Here is a 22,809-nt window from a genome sequence, read left to right as displayed (position 1 = left end):
AGCGAAGGTTAGTTGGGTGTAGTGTAGATGGTGGGAAAAATCAAGCCGTTTTAGTTGGTGATTGCTTGGCAGTGATGAGTGTGGTGTGGTCTTTCGGAGGCAAATTTAGCTATTTTATTGTAGCAGGATTGTAATTTGTTAGTAAAGGTTGTGTGTAGATTGGTAAAAATAGCACTACCATATAGAAGGTAAGGGATGAGTTAGGGTATTGGCTAGTTTTGTTTTATTGCATTTATCCATATAGAGTTTATGTCTATATGTTGTTGTTTGTCAGAACTCCGGTCCGCTAATGATTGGCAGTAGATTTTTACTAAGTGCCGAGGTGCCAGCTCGACACACAATCTTCACCAACCATGGGGAGGACATGCAGACTCCACACAGAAGGCACTCCCAAGCCTTGCCTAATTTGAAATGAGTTTTCTTTATTGCATTTAGGATGTTTGCTTTGAAAGTGAGTTTGTCTATTGTTAACCCTAGTAATTTGGCTGTCTTCACCAGTTCTGTTTGTGTGCCGTCCTTTGCAAGGATTTTGAAACCAGAGTCAGGTGGTTTTGTAGAGAAAAGTAAAAGTTTAGATTTTTTGGGGTTTAGCATAAGTTGTGCGTTAATAAGCCATGATTCGACAGAGGTAAAAGCTTGTTGTGTAACTGTAAGGCGATGGTGTATCTCAGAGTTGAATCGTCGGCATATTCAATGAGATTCTCGATATGGGGGGCTTTGTGCAGGTCATTGATGAAAATATTGAACATTAGAGGACCTAAAATTGATCCTTGTGGTACTCCTATATTGCTGGGGTGGTAAGTGGATTGTACATTTTGCCACCTTACTGATTTTCCTACTTTGTAATTAAGAGACAAACCATTTAATGGATTTTGTGGAGCAGCCTAGTCTTGACAATTGATTTACTAGCTTAGTATGTGACACTGTATCGAAAGCCTTAGATAGGTCTGATAAGATAACTGAGTTATGATGTTCTGCATCTAGGGCTTTGTTGACAGTGTCAGTGAAAGAGAGTGGGGCAGTGACAGTGCTATGCCCTGAACGAAACCCATGTTGGGTAGGGGATAGGAAAACATTACTAGTTAGGTGTTTAAGTAGTTGTGAGTGGAAACATTTTTCCAGGATTTTTGATAGTGGTGAGAGTATAGAGATAGGGCGGTAGTTAGAAAGATCATGAGAGTATCCTCCTTTATGTAATGGGGAAATTATAGATTTTTTTCCATAAATGGGGAACGTAGAATTCAGAGAGAGAGCAATTTATGAATGGTAATTGGGTATGCTATTGCTGTAGCTGCTAGTTGCAGGTACTTGGGGGGGGATTATCTGCAGACAGTGAGCAAGGTTTGAGTTGTTTTAAGAGTTTCAAGATCAGGGAAGTGGGTACATGTTGGCTAGAGAAGGAGTTTGCTGGTTGAATACTAGTGCGATCCAAAAGGGAGTGGGTGTGTTCAGTAGGTAGAGGAAGGTGTGTATTAGGGTTAGATGGGCAGTCTTTGAGTAGATTTTGAATTGTGGACATGAAGTGGGTATTAAACTCTTGGGAAATTTCTTGTGGTGTTTTTTCTGGTGTGGGAGATGGGTTTTGGACAGTACCTGGTTTAAGTAAAGAGGAGACAGATTTCCAAAATTTTAGGGGGTTCTTGTATGAGGAGGACAGGTGGAGAAATAATCTTTTTTATCCAGTGTCACTAGCGTTTTTGATTTGTTATGACGGTGTTTGTAGTGTAGTTCATTTTGTTTTGTTTTTTTAGCCATATTTTCCAGGCTTTGTTTCTCAGAAAGATAATTCGTTTGGTTGGTTGGTTTGTTTTGTTAACCAGGGGCATGATTAGTTTTGGTTTGTTTATTATGCGTAGGAGCTAGGCTGTTGAGGATATCTAGAAAGAATTTGTTGAAGTAATCAATGGCTTCATCTAAGGAGAGTGTTTTTAGTGGGTTCCAGTTGTGGGAGTTTAGGATACTTATAAACTGATCTCTATCAAAGTGGGCAAGGTTTGTGGAGGTTCTGTATGAATGTGTTTTAACTGATTGAGGTTGAGTTCTGTAGGTATATGCTGGGAGATGGTCACTTAGTGTATTTGATAGGGTACCTGAGTTTGTATAGTTTTGGGGATGGGTTACTAGTATCCAGTCTAAGGTTGATTCAGAGTCTGTTGCTAGACCATGAGTAGGAGTAGTGATGAGTTGAGTAAAACTAGGAAGGTTTATGCTGTATGCAGGGGAGGGGGTGTTTAAGTTTAACCAATTAATGTTGGTGTCTCCTAGAATAACACTTTCATGCAGTATATTCTGATTTATCCAACATAGAAAGTCTTCAAGTACGTGGATATTATAGCCTGGGGGAATATAGATTACAGCTATGCATATTTGTTTGTTTTTATTTATGTGAAGGGATGCGAGTAGGAGCTCTAGGTTTTTGAAAGTGAGGAGGATATAGGTTATTTGTAGTGAGTTTTGATAGATTAATGCTACAGCCCCACCCTTTTTATGAAGTCTGTCTGAACAAATTATGTTATATTAAGGAGAGAGAATTTCAGTGTCAGCAATGTGTGGTTTTAGCCGTGTTTCTGTTACTGCAATAATATTTGGGGTGCTTGTAGTTAGCCAGGTGTGGAATTCAGTTATTTTATTGCAAATACTGCAAGTCTTTATTATTGTTAGGAAAGTGTGTGGTTAGATGTGTGATTCTGTGGACTAGTGGTGGATGTATGGGTGTGGTGAAATAACTGGTATGCTTGGTTATTGGTGGATGTAGGAGTACAAATTGGGCCTGGGTTTGGATGGATATCACCACATTGTATTAATGTGTGGAGTAGATACAGTTTGATGTGGGTCTGTTGTGTAAGGGTGGTGGGTATGGAGAGCAGTACTAGACATAATTTCAATTTAGGGGTAGGCGGTAGTAGTTTTAATCTGTATGTGGTGATGGTGTTAGTTGATATTAGAGAGGGAGAGATATCTGAGTAACTTGTTAGGAAGGGTTTGTTTGCCAAAAGTGGTTGGTGTGGGGTGTATGGTGTTATGTATGGATGTGGTTTGTGATAGTTAGACTAGAATTAAAATATGGATCATGCAGGAAATTATACTAATTAGGTGATGATGTGTGTGGACTGGAGGGGCCATAATGATTGAGGAGTTATGTGGGTGTGGCAAATAGGGTGGATGTTACTGTTTGCTAAGGTGGAGGGAGATGATTGCCTAATGGAGAGAGTAGGTGGGGTTGAGGATAGGGATAAAAGTAATGAGCTGGGGGTGGGTGGGAATGGGGGTTGGGTAGGGGAGCAAAGTGAGCCTGGAGCAGGTTGTGCCGGCCTTCAGAGATGAGAAGAGAAAAGAAAAACTATCTCCAAGCAAACTAATCTGAGAGAAATTGCTTGGTGGGTACATTTTAACCAAGAAAAAATTTAGAAAGTCTGCTGGTAAGAATTCTAGACAAATATAAAAAGTTTAATGGGACAGAAAAGACTGTGTAGAGGTGAGGGATTATACTAAGCAGCAGGAAAAATGGAGACACAGAGGTGTGATGGCGGAAAGGTGGGTTTGATATACACTGCACGGCCTTCTCCAAGTAAACCTAAAACGTGGGGCAAGTGCCACAGAAAAAATGTGAAGGGCAACACTAAGATAGGGCAAAATAAACGAGAAGAGAAAGAAATGGCAGAGAGAAAGTATAGGCGAGTTCCCTTTTAGCAGCGTGCTCCAAAATAAAACGCCTGCAATTCTATACAAGAGGACTGGTACAGAAAAAATTTGTGTACATCACAAAGGTCACATACAGTTCTTTTGTAGTGGTATAGAGGGCCAAGTTGTTTCCAAAAGGCTGTGGTTTGCTGTACCCATCCGCAGAAAGAGATTGTCAAGGGATAGTGGTGCTGATTCAGGAGTTAGCAGCTGTTTGCCTACTATGGGCTACTCTTTTGTAGGACTGGTAGAGGTATAACTATAACAGAAAAAGAATAGGAGACAGGAATGACATATGTAGCAATTTCCAGTGATAAAAAAATAATTAAGGTTACAATACTTTCTACAAACATGTATAATCCAGTTGCATACTCCAATATGCTTCTAACACTGGCGGTAATGAATTTAACTAATTACAGTTCTTGTAAACTACATTGTAATAGTAGGACCATTTGTAAAATGTACCAAAATGCAGCTAAACTCTACAAACCATAATTGTGACGATAATGCACTTTACGACAGCAGTATTTTAATAAATCACTGTGTACAGCTAATACAAATGCCTTGCAACATTAGTTCCTATCACGCATGCAGTTCTTATTACATAGCCCAAAAAGCAGTTCGCTCTGAAAGCTTGCGACAGTGGTTGTAAGGCATTATAATGCTGTTTAAACACTTAAATGGCAAAGCTATGAATTTTATTAAAATAAACTAAATTTACTAAGCTATAATGGTAGAAACTCTTGTACAATTTAAGAAATCACTTGAGACTGCAGTACGTTTTAAAAAAGTACTGAGTCCAGCTATAAAATGTCTTGTGACCAGTTTTCCATAGCATCTGGTGAAACTAGTGTATCCAGTCGTAGCGACAATGAAATAGTAAAGTAGTTACCAAGCTATGAGTTTAAAACAAATTGTTTCCCATTTAAATCACTGACGGCAGCAGGATGTGACAAAATTATACTATGTACAGTAAAGAATGCTTTACAACAACAGTTGTATGTAAAATTAGGTGATACTATCGTGTCCTGCTATAGCGACAGTGAATACTAAGCATAGTTACCGGGAAATGGCTACAAAAACGCCACTATACAGCAAAACAAGCTTCAGAGAATAACACTCATTGTACAAGTAACTAGTTTTAACAATTTAGAGGAAATACATTGACCAAATGGCTGATAGGACACAGTTTAGTAAAACAGTTGAAAAATTTGCAATGCAAAATAATGAATAGTAAATCTAAATTACTTAATGCAGCGTTAGATAAGGACCACTTGTTTGGAGTAAAAGCAGAAGATGTGCTTAAAAAGATGGAAGACAAGGCAAAATCTATGCAAACAGTAAAAGATTTCCTTCAGGTACAACCTCCTAGGTTCAGCATGAATTTTCCCTCAAACCACTGGTCCTTTCCTGCAACTAGCAGACAGGGGCAAGGAAAGTACCGCAAGGATAGATCACCCAGACTCCTATCTCAGGGCCAGCAGAAAACCAAACAGTGGACAACTTCCACTTCTAAGACAGGGAGTTCCAAGTCATCCCTCTATGGCAGAAACTCTCAATGACTCCCTCTCCCCCCTCTGCCCTCTTTTCACTCACCAAAAACTAAGAGGAAGGCTCTCCCTCTACAAAGATAATTGGCTTTCTGTAACAAAGGACCAATGGCTATGAAAGATTATTTCTCAGGGATACAAATTCTCCTTCAACAAACTCCCAATTCCAAGAGGATAACCAGACTTACTTCCAAATCAGTGGGCAGAGGCATTAAAACAAGTCCAAACTCTCTTTTCCTGAGGGGCAGTAGATCCTGTCCCCTCAGACCAAACAGGCAAAGGTTTTATTCCAGACTATTCCTTGTTCCCAGAAAAGAGGGAACTTGGCACCCCGTCCTGGATCGATCCATTCTGAACACCTTGCTGGTGGTCTCCAATTTCAAAATGCTACCTTTGCAGCAGCTGCTACCTATGTGGACAAAAACTGCATGGTTAGTTACCCTAGATCTAAAAGATACATACCTCCACATCCCCATAAGGGAATCCTGCAGAAAATTTCTTCACTTCAGAGCAGGCTCACAACACTTTCAGTTCTCTGCGCTACCCTTTGGCTTATCTACTGCTCCCAGGGTGTTCAATAAATGCTTAGCCCCGGTCATGGCCTTTTGCAGACAAAATAATATACAAATTTACCCTTATCTAGACAACTGTCTCATTCAGGCAGATTGCAGAAAAAAGCTCCTCAAAGACCTTATCTTTGTCAAAACCCTCCTAAACTCCTTAGGGTACTCCATCAACGAGAGGAATAAAGCACCCTCTAGAAAGATCCTTTTCTTGGGGGCTCTGCTGGACACAGCATCCCAAATGGCCTTCCTATCCCAGAAAAACAGAGCTTCCTGCCTCTCTGTTTTACCCAGCTGGCTTCCAGAAGTCACCTCACTGCGAGGAAGTTCCTGCAAGCCTTGGGGTACATGGCAGCTTGTATCCTTCTAGTTCCTCTGGCCAGGCTTCGCATGAGAAAAATTCAGTGGTACCTAAAAGAACCTTTGGTGTCAACACTCTCAGCCTCGAGAGACCTCTCTACCTCTAATCCCCTGCATAAGGGCCAAGTTTCTCTGATGGGCAGGGGCCTGCACTCAGAACAAGGGACTTCCCTTCACCCTCCGCCCAACCAGGCAGAGCATTACCACCAATGCCTCAGACATAGCTTGGGGTGCTCACCTACAGGGCAGGTGCACCCAAGGTCTTTGGGATGCCCAGCACCTTCCCTCACACGTCAACCAGAAGGAAATGATGGCAGTACAAAAGGCTCTGACATCCTTCAAACCCCATCTCAAGCCAGGAGTTTTCCTGATCAAAACAGACAACACCACAGTAATGTGATACATCAAAAAACAGGGAGGGACCCAATCTTACCCTCTGCGCAGGCTAGCCATGAACCTCTGGCTGGCAGCCTCTTCCAGGGGACTACACCTGATAGCACAATTCCTGCCAGGGATCAACAACACCCTGGCAGAACACTTCATTAACTTACTGGACCCCCACAAATGGCAACTCCGCAGAGAAATCTTTTTACAAGTCACTCAGGCATGGTGCACTCCGAAAGTGGATCTCTTTGCTTCGTATCCCAACCATCATCTGAAATAATTCTGTACCAGGGAGTTTCACCACCTAACATGGAAGGTGGATGCCTTGACCTTCCCCTGGAACACCCTCTTTGTGTGGGCTGTGCATTCCCTCCTCTGCCTCTTACCCCCAAGGTACTGATCAAAATAAGGGTGGCAAGACCAAAGGCCATCCTCATTGCTCCAGATTGGCCCAGACAACATTGGTGCCCTTTACTGCGCAGTCTGACCTTACAGCCTCCCAGGCAGCGCCCCCTGATCTCAGACCTCTTAACTCGGGGGGGGGGGGGTGCTGCACTCAGACTTGCAGACTCTCAAACTATCAGCATGGCTAATACTCTAAAGGCAAACAAGGGATCACTGTTAAGCAAACAGGTCCTACACATTATCACAGAGGCCAGAAGGCCCAGCACCAGAAAATCTTGTGCAGGAAAATGGAAAAGATTCTGTTCCTGGAGCCAGTCCAGAGGGGGCAGTACCTCACAACCTTCCTTCCCTCTTATCCTGGGCTACCTAGCAGAGTTAATAGTGGCCTCTCCTTCTCTGTTAAAATCCATGCATCTGCCATTTCAGCTCATTTTGACACAGAACAAGGCCCTGTTTTCCCATCCTTTGATTAAACGATTCCTCAGGAGGGGCCTCTAATGTCAGACATCCCAGAAGGGCACCCACTCCAGCCTGGGACCTGAATTATGTTTTGGAAAAACTTTTACCACCCTTCAAACTGCTGCTTCAGCAGAACTAAAATACCTCTCCCGGAAGACTGCTTTTCTCCTAGATATCACCTCAGCTAGAAGAGTTTCAGAACTTCAAGCACTGATGGCCTTTGAGCCTTTCATCATCTTCCATGTAGATAGGGTCTCCCTGAGGACTAATCCCGCCTTTAGGCTCAAGGTGGTATCTAAAGTAACTCTCAACCAGGCCATACATCTACCCACTGTCTTTCGTAACCCTCAAAACTAGAGAGAGAGAGAATTCTGCACTCTCTGGACATGAACAGACAGCTCAGATACTGTCTGAACTGTACTAAACCCTTCAGGAAAACAGACCAACTACTGGTCAGCTTTGCCCCAAGGGCACAGGGGAAGCCCATCTCCAAACAACTGTTTCCAAATAGATATCGCACTGTATCCATTTTTGCTACAGTTTGCATGGGAACCCCCTCCCAAGTCTATTTGCATCCATTCCACTAGGGCAGACTCCTCTTCCACAGCATTCTTCAGAGGAGTTCCCACCAGGGACATCCTGGAAGCTGCCACCTGGACTTTTGTCCATACCTTTACCTAGCATTACCACCTACCCCTATTTTCTAAGGCTAAGGCAGGGGTTGCCTCTGCAGTTCTGCAGGACATGCTGACACATTCCTAGGTCTCTTACAAATTCTACCACCCCTCTCCTCAGCTTTGGGAATCCTCCCACAGGTGATGACTGCAACAGTGAAACACGAAGAACGTAGTACAGTTGTGTACACTTACCATAAATGTGGATGTTCGAGTGTATTCACTTGTTGCAGTCCTGGTTTCCCACCCCCCCTTCCCCCTTATATCTTCTTTCTTTCTTTAGGGAGACATAAGTTTCTAATGGTGGCTTTTAGCCACCAGGACCACTCTCTATATTTACTTGGGCTTCTGACTGGTTAGGGCAAGAAAAACTTATGTAACGGCGTCGGCTGCCTTCCTTTATAGCACTGACGAACTGATGTCAGCCAGCAAGCGACAGCAGCTGATGCAGAAAAACATTGACTCTGGTATTCGGGCCGGCCGAGGGCTACCACAATAGGGATAACCCCACAGGTGATGACTGCAACAGTGAATACACTCGAACATCTACATTTCTGTTAAGTGTACACAACAGTACTTTCTTTCTAGTTCCATGCAGCCTCCTTGTTCTTTACTTCTGTGCTTAGAAATATGTTACTGTGTTTCTTCTCCCTTATGGCACTTTTTCATTAGCACAGCATCTTTGATCTGTTACGTTAAACTTCATTTTCCTTTCATCATGCAGTTTAAAATTGTAAATGTCCAAAAAATACCATTCCATACTGGTTGTTTTAATCATTTTCCTTCTTTTCTAAATTGCTTTTCTTATCTCCTGTTTAATGTATTCCCAGCATCTTCTGTGTTACATTTGTGTAAAATGTCATTATACCCCATCTTTGTTTTTCTTTCCAAACAGTAGGGGAGTTTCACTGGTGTCATGGAAAAATTTCCCCCAGTATGCTTGACTACTGCCAAGAGTTTTTCCTGAAAGCAGATCCATGGGCCCTACTGGTTGTAGTTTGCTCAGTAGAGTTAAAAGACATAAAATTGCTGTGTCAGTTATAAAAGAAAATTGCTGTAGAGTAATTTTGGGGATTGGTATATGTCGCTCAATTGTATTGTTTGGTTGCCTGAAGATCCTGCACTTGTTTGCAGCCTCAGATTATTAAGTACATATTATAGTGAATTTTGTTTTGTTGAGTCATGTTCATATTTCAGACTAAACTTGTTCAAAGATGCCTGTTAATCATGCATCTTTTAATAAAAAAAGAGAAACTGTGACACATGTGCAATATTTACTGTTGCAGGTGGTCATTATATTGCTTATTGCCGAAACAGCTTAAATGGGTTGTGGTACGAATTTGATGATCAGAGTGTTACAGAGGTTCCAGAATCCGTGGTACAAAATGCAGAAGCCTATGTTCTTTTCTACAGGTAAGTGGTTCAATGAAATTGAAACAATTAATTAATTTTACTCCATCACTACCTGAAAATACAAGAAAAAATATTTAAATACATATGCTATAACTTGCTTTTGCTTCTGCAATCCTTTTTGTTTTTTTTAATGACTGTCAGAAATGTCTTTCACCAGTAAAATATTTTATTCCAGAAGCAATTAGTAAGTACTTTCAGACCACTAAAACACCAGTGCTTTTTATAAATTGTCTGGCAGTTGGCTTAGCGGATTAAGGAGGTGTTAACAAGTTGCTTTGTGAGTTTGTCTATATCCCCCGAGTGGGGTATTTTGTCAGATGCATTGGCCTGGTCAGGGTAGGCGGTATGCAGTGTCTTGCCCTTCTTCTTATTCATGGCCTTGGTGACCTTCTCAAAGAAGTCCACCAGACTGAGCAGGCAGGACCTGCCCTTGACAAAGCCAAAACTGGGTTGGGTCTAGAATCTGGAGACTTCCTATGTCATTATTAGGTCCATAATTATCTTTTCCATAGCCTTGTATATGGGACTAGTCAGACTTATGAGTCAGTAGTTTCCTGGGTCAGTTGATTGTTCTCCCTTGTGCAGAGAGATAATTGTTGCTGTCCTCTTCTCTGCTGAGATAGAACCTGTCTGAAGACTGTGGTTTAATAGAGATCTAAATGGGTCTGCTATGTCATGTTTCAAGTTATTTAATAGGCACCCTGGGATTCTGTCAGGGCACATTAATGCTGTGTTTTTAGCTTTAGAGAGTGTAGTGATGGCCTCTTCATTTGTGGTAACAGGCAAAGGAATGTTAGGGGGGTATTTAATGGGGGCTGACTGGAGGTTATGAGGAGATGAAATTTGAGCCAAGTCCACCCACCTGCCCCAAGGATGGATGAGCCGATGCTGTTGTCCACTCACACCCATCCTGTCCTAAGCGGATGTGCATCGTATTGATCACTGTTGCAGTAGCCTTAGCTATATGGTTTGTATCCTACCAAGTATATAGCAGCTGGCCAGCTTCCAAAGCTTCAGAGCACCTTCCATATGCTCAAACTGTCAAGCAGCTCGACCCTGAGCTGATTAAAAGACAAGTTTGGGCACAGAGCTTTGCTGCCACTGAAGAGTAGTGTCCTCTGAGACTCTCTAAGATTAACTGTCAGCGTGTGCTTTCCTTTCCTGGGCAGATAACTTCCCTTGGGGAAAACTTCTATTTTCTTACTTTTGTTGATGTTTTATTACGTTCCTCTTCAGGAAGGTTATTTTAAAGTTAGGAGGAGTGTTTTGTTTTAACGCAAGTCTTTAGACTGTTATGTACTTTTAAACAGAGCACTTTTTTAAAAGTAGTATGAAGTAACTAAAAAAACATTTTTTCCTGTGGAAAAATTGTGCTTATTTTTCTTTTGTAGAGCTGGCATAATGTTTTATAGTGCTTTTTAGTCTGTTTTTATTCCGTTAGAAAAGTGGCTTTTGGAATGTTAGTGTTTACTGGCAATTGCTGCTTGTCTTCCCAAGAAAGAGGCACCATTTTTGGCTTGCCCATGAAACAGACCCTTATTTTTCCCTCTGAAAACACTGACAGTCCTTCCAGCGGTAAAAAGAAAAAATTAAGCAAACCGGTTTTGACACCACAACAGACAAGAAATTTGCCTCAGCAGCAAGTGAGTAACTGCTGTAGCCATTTATTGTACCTCAGATCATCTTTTACCCCAGATCCCTCTGGTGTAGCACCTGCAGCCACTATGGACTGAGGATTAGCTACGTCCTTTACAGCTGTTGGGGTCCCCTCAGTGGGCAAAGGAGAGCTGCTCTTGTTGGTCCTGGGAGAGGGAACAGGGAAGGTTTCCCTGTGGTGTCAGAATTCTGTGAAGAAGTAGCTGCTGCCATTAGTAACACAGTTGGCTCCATTTTTCCTGTCAAAAAGTAACAGAAAACCAAGCATGTGTCTACTCATTCTCAAATTTCTTTGGATAGGATAATTTACTGGGTCTGGCTCAGGATTTAATTCAGTCTGTTGATCCTTCTTGTAAAGTAGTTTCTGGTAAAAGAAAGAAGGATTCCTCTTTTCCTGAAGAGATTCAAGATTTTGAATCTGTACATGAAGATGCAGTGACAGATTCAGGTTTTTTTCCTCAGATTTCTGATTTAGACTGAGAAGAGAGTTCAGTTTCTGATTCTGCTTGTGTTTTTTTTTTCTTTTCTCTAGGATGTGCTGTTGTGTTCAGTGGGAGCACACTGCGATTTTCAGTTCCTCAGAGAATAGTATGACTTGTTACAGAAGGATTTTCCAGAACCTACACCTGTTCCTTTTGTACTGCCTGCAGTTTTCCGGATAGTCGGCCAGCTTCTCCTAAAAAGGCAGATAGGATGTATAAAGTTCCTCAGTATTTTACATTTTTGTATACTATTCCCAAATTTGATCCACTGTCTATAACCTTAGTTGATCCCACTGCTGCTAAGCACTTAATTCATATCCTACTCTTTCTGATAAGGATGGGAAAATTACAGTGGTACAGTAGATAGCATTGTCGCCTCACAGCAAGAGGTTCCTCAGTTTGTTTTGTTTGTTGGATATTTCTTGTCCGGGTTGGTCCAGCTGGGACAGATCCCTTTTTTAGTGGAAACCCGGGGAGAAAAGCTCCACAGTAAATACATACAATAAAGTTGACTTAGTATTCAATTAATAAAACAAGAAACATACATAGAATACCTAAAGCAGGTTAAAAATACATGGAAATAAGAATCAGCATTATAGCATGTGTAGGTACAATGCAGAGTACAAGAATACATATGGTTATAATTATAAGGCAAACACGACTGATAAAGAGTGTAGGTACAAATAAGAAAGGATTACTAAGCTTATTCATTTGACTGTTTAAAAGTCATATACCAGAGACAAGATAAACTGGCATAGTATGAAATTCTCGGCTGGACTGCTTTCTCTGCGAAGTCTGCTGTCCTCCTTGTGTTCGCATGGGTTTCCTTCCAAATTCCAAAGAAATGCAGTAGGCAGGACTGCACACTCTAAATTGGCCGTAGGTGTGCCGGTGCATGTGAGTTTGTGGTGTGGAAGAACTACAATGGCAGGGCTAGCCACCTAGCAATGTAAACCATGGATCTAGATGATTGTCAGTGGTTCAGTGACACCCTGACCCCATGTGCAAAAATGGGAAAAAGGGATTATGGATGGGAAAAAGTGTATACGTCTGGAACCTTGATTTTTCAGAATTTTGAATTTTCAAGTCTGTTGTGAACACATGAGAAACATTTTATTTGCAGATTTTTCTTGTGAGGGAAAATCTGCTTTAAATAATTTTGCTTCTTACATTGCACACTTTTGATACTTCTTCCTGGGCTATGACCACTTGATATTGTTTTGAGGAGGTTTGCATGGCTGCATTTTCAGAACCTACCAGATAATGTTAAAAATTAGATTTTATATTCTCACTTTGATAGAGATTGTGTTTGGCCCCTCTGCTGTAGAGGTAATCAAAATGTGATGAATAAATAAACTCCAAGGAATATCTAAGAGTTTTCAGACCTCCTTTTCCAAATTGTTCAAGGGATTTTTTATTTCCTCATCCAATTTTGACAAAAATAGAATAAATGGTCTCAACAAAATTCAGGTAAACAGATGTTTAAGAACTGGCAATGGGGGTTCCAAAAATAAGTCTGGAACCTCCCCAAACCAAGGACAGTCCAACAAGTCTGAATTCAAGAGACCTTATGACCCCCTCCCCTAGCCCCCTTTCTCTTCCATTTTTATTTTTGGCAACAGATTGTTTCAGACAAGTGGGTTCTGAAAATCATTCAAAGTTGCAGATGGCAGTGAGAGGAAATTCCTCCTTTCCAGGGTATCATTCTTCATCCTGCAGGTCAGACTCTTTTGTTTCTTCATCTCATGCCATCCCAAGGAGTGATAGAACCAGTTCTTCCTTTCCAGATTGGGAAGGGTTTTTATTCAAAGATGTTCCAATGCAAAATTCTTGGAAACCAGTTATGGAGCTTTCTTTCCTAAACCTGTTTGTGATAGTGCCCAAATTCAAAATGTTGTCACTTCACAACCTGATATCCCGTCTTCCTCTTTCAAGTTTCCTGGTGGCAGTAGACTTAAAATATTCTTGTCATTACATCCCTGTTCATCCAGACTTTAGTCGTTTCTTAAGGTTTTGTGTATCTGGATCACATTATTATCAGACGTTATGTTGTCCTATCTCGCCTTCGTTCTTACAATGATGGGTTTGGAGCCTGTCCTCGGCTCCGACTCGGCCGAATACTTAGCAGAAAGTCTCAAACCTGGCTCATGGCAAGAAGGTATCCCACAATGCAGTGGTGTAATTCCCCAGATCTCATTTGCTGCTTTACGAGGTTGGATGCACTCATCTTGGCCATGGCTAAGTTGTGTAAAATTTTTTCTCTTACCTTTGTCTAAACTTGTTATATTTGCATATATTTAGCTTTTATTATATTAGATTTAACTTGTTGTGCCTACTTGCTGCTCTTTGTTAAATAGTGATAGTTTTTTCTTTTTTAGCACGGCTTTTGCCGTCGCTTTGTAGGCTTCTTTGGGTTCCTGTGTAGTGGTTGTTCGTTTGTTAGTCTCTTTATAGCTCGTTTAAGTTAGAGGGCTTGTACTGTTGTATTGTTTTGTCTAGAAAATAGAACGATTTGAGTTAGAGGTTCTATTTTCTTCCCCTGGTTGTCGCTCCTTGTTTTGTCTTGTAGTAACTTTTGGTGTAGCTTTAACCATATTAATCTTAGCTAAAAACTTTCTGGTTGTTGTTGCTGTCGCCTTTAGGGTCTTAACTTGAAAATGTCCAAAGACCAAAAAGAGAGAGAACATAAGCCTTCAGGCTTTAAGAAATGTTATTTGTGTTTATTGCCTTGGTGCCATTCATCTCCAAGGAGACTGCACCTTTTGTTATTTATTTAGTGCTAGAGTTCTTCAGGAAAGGAGAAACAAGTCGATTCTGAAAGGGCTCTTAAAGCCTTATTTTGAGGAAGCCATCCATAGTTCTTCTTCCTTAAAAAAGGTTAAGTCTCGGAAAAGATAATCACCCGCAACATCGGCTCAGTTGGAGCCGCCAGTCAAACTTCCTAAAATTTCAAAGGCCACTACTTCCTCGGTTCCACGGTCCTCGGAGCTGTTGGAGGTGTTTTTGGTTGACAGGCCTGGTACTTCGGCTCCAAAGCCTTCGGAGCCGCAAGATACCTCCACTCAAAGCCGGTCCATTGATATTTCGCCAGTTTCTCCGACGTTGAGATCACCAGTCCTTCATAGGTCTCGCTCTCTTTTCCTATCTTCCAGGTCTACCAGAAGTTTATCAGATGATGATGTGGAATGGGTGGTTCGCAGACTCCTGAAGTCGCCGGCGCTGACCAAATTATTCTCAGCTCCCACCCATTTGGTCTCAGAGCCTACTGTACCCACTATTGTTCATCCTCCATGCCAAGCTGGTCCTTCTGAGCCGGAGTGCTTGGTACCTCTTACTGTGGACCCGTCGGTTCCGGGACCCCCTTCGGTGTTCACGGAGCCGACATCTGCTCTGATTCTCTCTGCGCCATCTGGGGAGTCTGGGAGCTGTGGTTCCCTGGTCGGCTCCGGGGGGGGAGGGATTCTCGACCCCGATCTTCGGTGCAGGGTCTACTCCTCGGAGCGTCGGCCCAGGTTAGCTCGACTCCCACATCGGCCTCGGGTCCGATCTCGTTGGTTCCGTTGCCTTCCTCTGTCTCTTCGGAGCCGGGGGAGTCTTCAGAGCTGGCAGGATCTGCCTTTGAGCTGATGAGGAGTGTGTTATCTACCCATTCAGCACCACAGAAGGATACCAGTACTTGTCCCCCTAAAGCACCGGCTACTGTCTCAGCACCACCCATTCCACAGGACAGCAGAGATCCAGAGCCTCAGGATCCCCCAATGGGCGAACCCCTCTCATTCGAGGCCTCCCCAGAATATCCTTGTGAGGAGCCACCTCAGAAGAGAACCTGCAAGAGGAAGCATGTTGACTCCCCAGACGAATCTATCACTTCAGACACTGACCTCGATGAGTCGGAAGGGTCCCCTTGGTCGTCCTCTGATATCTCATTTGCAGGTATGAATGAGAAGGTCTCCTCCCAGCTGTCCACCTTAAATTCCATTGTCAACTCCTCCATGAGGCTCATATCCTATGCAGCAGATGGAGTGAGCAGGACAGCAGGTTCTGGAGTTTCCCTTAGAAGACCCTTCTGGATGCGCTTGTGCAATTTTGCAGAGCCCTTTAAGTCTACATTTACTAATGCCCCCTTTGATGACTCCTCACTCTTTGGACCCAAAGTAAAAGACACTTTAACCCAGTGCGAGCAGGAAGGGAAAACTCTCACTGCCATTGGAGTATGATTTTCTGTACCTTCATGGCCTTATCCCAAAGGACAGAAGAGCAGAAAGATGTGGTTGAAAAGATCCCAGAGATTTTTCCAGGATGCACGGGGTGATGCCTTCCCCAGGGGCAGAGGGGGAGGTAATAATGGTAGATGCCACCCCAGAGGCAGAGAGGGCCCACAAAACCAGGGTGACCGTGATTCCTTTTGCGGACGCCCTTATCAGCGCTCCTGAAAGGAGGCCAGACTGCTCTACTCTGGAGGCAGTCGGGAGACGTTTATCAGTGTATCCAGATGCCTAGCAAAATATTACAAATGACAAATAGGTACTAAATATAATATCCAGAGGATACTCCATCCCTTTTTCCAACCCTGTTCCACACACCAAAACAATCCCAGATGTTCCACCCAATCTAAGGGAACAAGCAACTATAGATATTCAAAAGTTGCTCCACAAAAGAGGCATCCAGGACACCCCCGCAGACCAAATAGGATTTGGAACTTACTCAAGATTCTTTTTGGTGCCAAAAAGAACAGGGGACTGGAGGCCCATGTTAGACCTAAGCAAGTTAAATGAATCTGTCAAGAAGTCAAATTTCCGAATGGTGACACTGCAGTCAATACTTCCCTTTTTAGGGAAAGATGATTGGATGTGCTCGATAGACCTTCAAGATGCTTACTACCACATAAAAATGGACAGGACATCAAGAAGGTACTTATGCTTCGGCTGGGAGCCAGCCATTACCAGTTCAGAGCTTTGCCCTTTGGTCTCACTACAGCCCCCAGAGTATTCACCAAATGTATAGCAGTCGTCACGGCTCACCTAAGACATCTAGGATTCTGTGTTTTTTTCCTATCTAGATGACTGGCTCCTATCTGCCGCCTACTCCTACAAGCTAGGGACCAAACTTTGGGCATCTGCAATCAGTTGGGCATTACAGTAAATTTTCAAAAATCTACCTTGTTGCCCTGTCAGCATATTACATTCATAGGTGCAGATCTAGACACTTCATCTATGGTAGCATGTCTTCCAACAAAAAGAGTTATAGCACTCGGACAGCAAATACTTCACCTCCTTCCCAAGACCAAAGTGAAAGCAAAAATAATTCTAACGTTACTAGGAACAATGGCCTCCACGATTACATTAGTCCCTCTTGCCAGAATGCACATGAGGATTCTTCAATGGCTATTATTCTCCCAGTGGTCACTTCAAGAGCTTCCGATGTCTCATTTGATCAGAGTAACGGAATATTGCAAGAACGACTTAAGATGGTGGATACACTCCACTCATGTGACAGTAGGCAGACCTTTCGTTCCACATCAGCCAATAGTTACAGTGACCATGGACGCTTCCCAGATAGGGTGGGGGGCATTATCTGGGAAGAACAGTCCAAGGTACATGCCAAGAACATGAAGCTCACTTGCTTATAAATGTTCTAGAGAGGAGAGCAGTGCTGCGTTACAAGCACTTTAAGACTCTCTCCCTCTAGGGACTATTGCGATACAGTCAGACAATATGTCTGTGGTTTGGTACATAAACAAGCAGGGGGGAACCAGACCTTACCCCCTTTGTCGAGAAGCCCTAAGTGTGTGGCAATGGGCAGTTTCTTCCCAGCACTTTCTAATTGCAATGCACATTCCGGGGAAGTCCAATGTGATAGCGGACAAGCTGAGCAGAGCAATCATAATGCCTCAGAAGTGGTCTCTCAATCACAATGTAGCGGAAAGGATTTTCCAAACATGGGGACAGCCTTGCTGCGATCTCTTTGTCACTCCCATGAATGCCAAGTGCAGCAACTTCTTTACCCTAATCCCCCCTTTGGGGGAGACACAGAGAGACGCTCTTGCTCACAATAGGCCCTCGGGACTTCTTTATGCCTTTCCTCCATTTCCTGTCATACCCAGAGTAATTCAGAAAGAACAATGCTCGGGAAGCAGGTTAATTCTCATTGCTCCTTACTGGCCTTGCCAAGTTGGGTTCCCCTTCCTTTGGCCTCATCTTCAGGAGAAGCCGTGGATTCTGGACCCAGTGCCAGATCTGCTGACTCATATGTCAGGGGAGCTTCATCCTTCTCTCAACACCCTAAAACTGACAGCTTGGCTGCTCCACTTTCCAATTTAGTCAGACTTCACAATTTTACTCCTACAGTTAGACCTATCTTAATGTCCTCACATAAAGCTTCTACTAGAAAGCTGTATTCTAGTAAATGGAAGAGGTTTTCCCTTTGGGCTCAAGATAGGAACATCGATCTTTTTTCTGCACCTATTCATTCTATTTTGGAATTTTTGGTGGAACTGTTTCAACAACGCTCAGCTGCAGCAGCCATCAGGGTTCAACTCGCTGCAATTTCAAATTTTCACATTGGTGATTCTACTTCAAACTTAATGTCACATAGGTTGTGTAGAGCCTTCTTAAAAGGTGCATCCTTATTAAGACCTCCCTTTAAGGAACCCCTTTCTCCTTGGGATCTAAATTTTGTTGTGTCTCATCTCACGTTGCCACCTTTTGAGCCCTCTTCATCTTCAGATCTCAAGTTCCTTTCCTTGAAGACCTTGTTTCTAGTGGCTATAACTTCTGTTAAAAGGGTATCAGAGTTGCAAGCTCTTTCTATTAAACCGCCATATTTGATTTTTCATAAGGATAGGGTATCCTTGCGTACAAACCCATCCTTTCTACCTAAAGTCTCTTCTCCAAACAACATAAACCAATCTATAGAACTGCCAGTATTCTTTCCTAATCATAGCAACAAGGCAGAGTACAAATTACATCAACTGGATGTGCATAGATAACTCAGACTCTATTTGCATAGGACCAGAAGACTTCAGAAAATCTGACCAGTTATTTGTATCCTTCTCTGATGCAAAAAAAAAGGAACCTCAGTCTCAAAAACTACTCTTTCCAGTTGGCTTTCAAATTGTATTACATTCATCTATAACTCAAATCACAAAGGTTTACCTTACAAAGTGAAAGCTCATTCCACTAGAGCAATGGCTACGTCATCTGCTTTTCAAGCCAGAATTCCCACGGATAATATTTGTGCAGCAGCTACTTGGTCTACTCCGCATACTTTTATTACTTATTACAAAGTGGATTTGGCCTCCAGGGACAGGGCATCCTTTGGTTCCATGATGCTTAAAGGTGTACACCCATGAGCCGCCCAGGGAAAAGGTGCTAGGGACGCTGTCCCATCATTGTAAGAATGAAGGCGAGATAAGACAACTTAACATAAAGACGTTATGTACTCACCATAACGTTCCATATTTGTTGTCCATCTCGCCGTTCATATTTATGAACCCTCCCTCCTTCCCCCTGCCAAAGACTTCTTGTGGACCTGGTAGATATTTTTACTACTTTCAGGAGTTTTTTGTCTCAGCTTGTTTCTCCTTCCAGTACATATAGTTTGGATGTGGATATATGTATATGTTTGTAGATATGTATATAGTGTACATATCGTTCAGTAGTAGCAGCAAACAAGATCTGGGGAATTACACCACTACATTGTGGGTTACCTTCTTGCCATGAGCCAGGTTTGAGACTTTCAGCTAAGTATTCGGCAAAGTTGGAGCCAAGGTTTGGCTCCGAACCCATCATTGTAAGAATGAACAGCGAGATGGACAGCAAACATGGAACTTTATGGTGAGTACATAACTTCTTTTTCTCTGCCTTAACCAGTGGACTGTCCACTGCACCAAGAGTGTTAGTGTCTTTCTCTGATTATAGATCGGTGCAAGCTACAGGGTATCCACATTTTGCCATATTTAGAAGACTTGCTTATCTTTGCAGAATCTTTTTCAAGGTATCAGGAATCTGTCTTGGGTAAGAGATCTCTTGCACAAACTGGGATTCCAAGAGACCATTCAAAGGTCTTTCTTGACTTCCTCACACAGGATTGTGTTTTTCGGATGTCAACCAGACACCTCAGTTCAAAGAGCTTTTCTTCCACAGGAAAAAAAGTAGATCTTTATCTATATCTGTTTCAAATCTCTTTGGTTCCAGTATCAACACCCTTTAGCTTTTCAGATCCCAGTGCTAGCGTTTGTCCAAAGAGAAATCTTTCAGTGGAGACAACTGATATCCTTAAATCCAGGTCTCCCTTTCTTCCTCCCTGCTCCAAAGCAGTCAGTCAACACAGATTCTTCAGACTGTGCTTGGGGAGCAGTTTCTGAAGGAATAAAAGTGCCAGGGGGTGTGGAACACCAAGGACAGATGCAAGCACATAAATATCAAGGAGATGCTTGCCCAGGTGTCCTTTTTCCTCTTTGTTATTTGCAATTTAGAACCATTGGTAAAGAAAGTAAGGGACTCAAAAATTCAAGGATATAATTGGTAAGATAGTCAAGAAAAGTTGGCTTTATTTGCTGATGATATTATTTTGTACCTGATAAAACCAGAAAAGGACATTTATTTAAAACCAGTATAGGACATTTATTCATTTATTTTTATTTATTGACCAGGTTAGTTGTACTAGGCCAATAGCCTCTTTTCAGGGGAGACCTGAGGTGGCATTTATGCTACTAGGGGAAATCCTTTTTAATAAGTGCCATGGGCTTTTTTACATCCATCTCAACTACCACCAACTCAAACAGATGGAGCCTCCATTTAACATCTCATCTGAAGGACGTCACAGTCAGGAATGCAGCACCCCTCTTATGCTGCACTGCGGTGTCAGTAATTGATCTGCCTAGTGTGGAAATTGAACCCACAGCCTTCTGCACCAAAGGCAAATGTGCTACTTGTTCCACCACTAGCATTTCAGTGTTGTAGAACATTGAGACATTTTCAAGTCTTTTTGGGAAACAAAATTAATGAAGATAAAATAAAGGCAATAGCTGTAATATACCCACTCACAAAATGATTAAGCAGTACCCATATTTATAGGAATATGATAAAATTGAAGTACTTAGGAGTATGGGTTGAAAAGGATTTTCTTTTGGCAGCTAAGGATTTGTGGTTGGCACTTTAACAGAAGATAGTGCAAAAACTGAGAAACTAGAAGCTATGCTTTAATTGCTTCAACCAGAGGAGAAGTTGTAGATAGCAATTAATAAAGAATTGAAGGATTTTATCTGAGAGGTGAATATGGCAAGAGTTAAGTGGGGTAAGTTGATCCTTTTAATAGAGCAAAGTCTTTTGGGATTACCTGTTATGAGGGGGTATTTCAGAGAAAAGCAGTTAAGGCTCCTATACACAGCACAAGCAGAAAGGTGTACTTCAAAGTTGAAAGGGATGATGATGAAATGGGGGGGGGGGGGTTTTCAAGAAATTTGGAGATACTGGGATTTTGGATTTAGATCCTTAGTGTATTGTGTTCTGAAGCAAGTGTAAATAAACCTTTCCTCCTTGCATATACAGAACCACCACATTATACAGTTGTTGCTGCATCAAGTACATTGTTTTGGCATTTTATTTTGTTTGTAAGGACAGCCGTCTGGATGTTTTTCTCTGAGATGAAAGGGCTTGCCATGACATCATGAAACACGTGCCTTACTTCATAAATTAAAGCATTTGTCATGCAAATACAGTAGTTTATACATCAGTTGTAGTTTCTCAGGTCCTATAAAGTCAATTTGCTAGTTCTTGCATGTGGAACACCTTGCATTTAAAAGGATCAGTGATTATGTAGTAGGCAAACCGCAATGTAAATATCTATTCCTGCAAATAGGCAAGTTATTTCTTCTTACCTATGATGCATTGCAGTAATATGAAAACACTGCCCAATACCTGTCATGACTTCATTTTGTGGGTGGGGTTATTGAAAAACTGAGTAAACACTGAAACTAAAAAAAAAAAAAAATCAAACAACGTAATAGTACCATCATTTTTTTGCAAAATCATTTGCAGCTATAAGATGAGGAATGTAAGGGGAAATGAAAGTAGATGTAAAACACAGATACTCCCAAAAGTGACCAGTACACCTTAAAGTGACTAGCAATAACTGTACAGAATATTATATTCATAAAGTAGCAGAAAGTATTCTGAGAACTAAGCCAATGTGGGAATGGAGAGAGGAGATTCTGCAGGTAGGGATGACTGCAATTAGGAATACAGAGAATAGGCAAGTGGGGCTAGAATTTACTGGAGAAAACTGGCAAAGGAACCAAGGTCTTGAGAGCAAATAATCAGAGAGGGAAAGGTGGTAAAATCGGAGGAGCCAAGAATACATTTGTACTGCAGGCTAGAGATTGCCTTCCCTATCAAGGATTGATATCAGAGTATAGACAAAGAGAAAGGAATAGGGGTGTCCTAATTGAAAGACCAGTACCAGTAAAGTTTTTACTAGACTCTAGATCAGAAGCAATGGATAATTAGTAGAGCATGTAAAATATTGCATGATAACTATAGTAATCCATCAGAGGAGGTTAGAAAGGATCGAGAAGAGAGACTGGATGAACAATTCACAAAGTAACAATGGAAAGATATATGCATTGCTCCCTAATATGCAACAAGTCTAGAAGATTTAGGATTTTTGCATGGAAGTGTTTGTATAGGTGTTTTTATGCCCCAAGCAGACTTCAAAGACTTTTTCCTCAGACACTAAATGTTGGAAGCGTGATGGGGAAGAAAGAGGAAACTGAGAACATATATTTTGGGAGTATAATGAGTTGGCAGACTTTAACAATTCCCTGCAGACTACTCAGTCAGAAATACTGAGTGAACAAATTGGTGTAACTAAGGAAATGATTTTGTTGTGCTGCGATACCGAATCAGAACTGCCTAGACATGGTAAGGCCTTGTTGAGTTTAATTTTGGTGGCTGCCAAAAAGCAATTACTAGAAAATGTAAATCAAAGTCTAAGCCAACCTTACTAGAAGAAGAGTAGTGAATGCAGTAACAAAGATTAAAGAACTGAAAGTGGGATCTTTAGACAAGGGTAGGAGCAAATTACATAGAAAAAAATGTGAACTGTGGTAACAGTACATGCAGAATAATGTTTTGGAGGAAGAATGAGTTTTAAGGGACGGCAGGAATTGAATGAGCTATGT

The 22,809-nt window shown here is 41.9% G+C and overlaps 1 protein-coding gene across 2 annotated transcripts in view; it reads left to right on the top strand.

Moving 5' to 3' along the window:
* USP33 (ubiquitin specific peptidase 33) overlaps positions 1–22,809 on the top strand; it is a 1,637,494-nt gene that overhangs the window by 1,224,154 nt on the left and 390,531 nt on the right. For both annotated transcript variants that reach the window (XM_044085858.1, XM_044085859.1), the window contains exon 18: positions 9,363–9,489. In XM_044085858.1, the coding sequence (XP_043941793.1) occupies positions 9,363–9,489 (127 nt within the window). The remainder of the gene's footprint in view (positions 1–9,362; positions 9,490–22,809) is intronic.

The sequence above is a fragment of the Protopterus annectens genome, chromosome 10.part0, assembly GCF_019279795.1.
Source record: "Protopterus annectens isolate FY-2018-M chromosome 10.part0, PAN1.0, whole genome shotgun sequence".
NCBI classification, from domain to species: domain Eukaryota; kingdom Metazoa; phylum Chordata; order Ceratodontiformes; family Protopteridae; genus Protopterus; species Protopterus annectens.
This window is presented reverse-complemented; position numbering and strand designations above follow the sequence as displayed.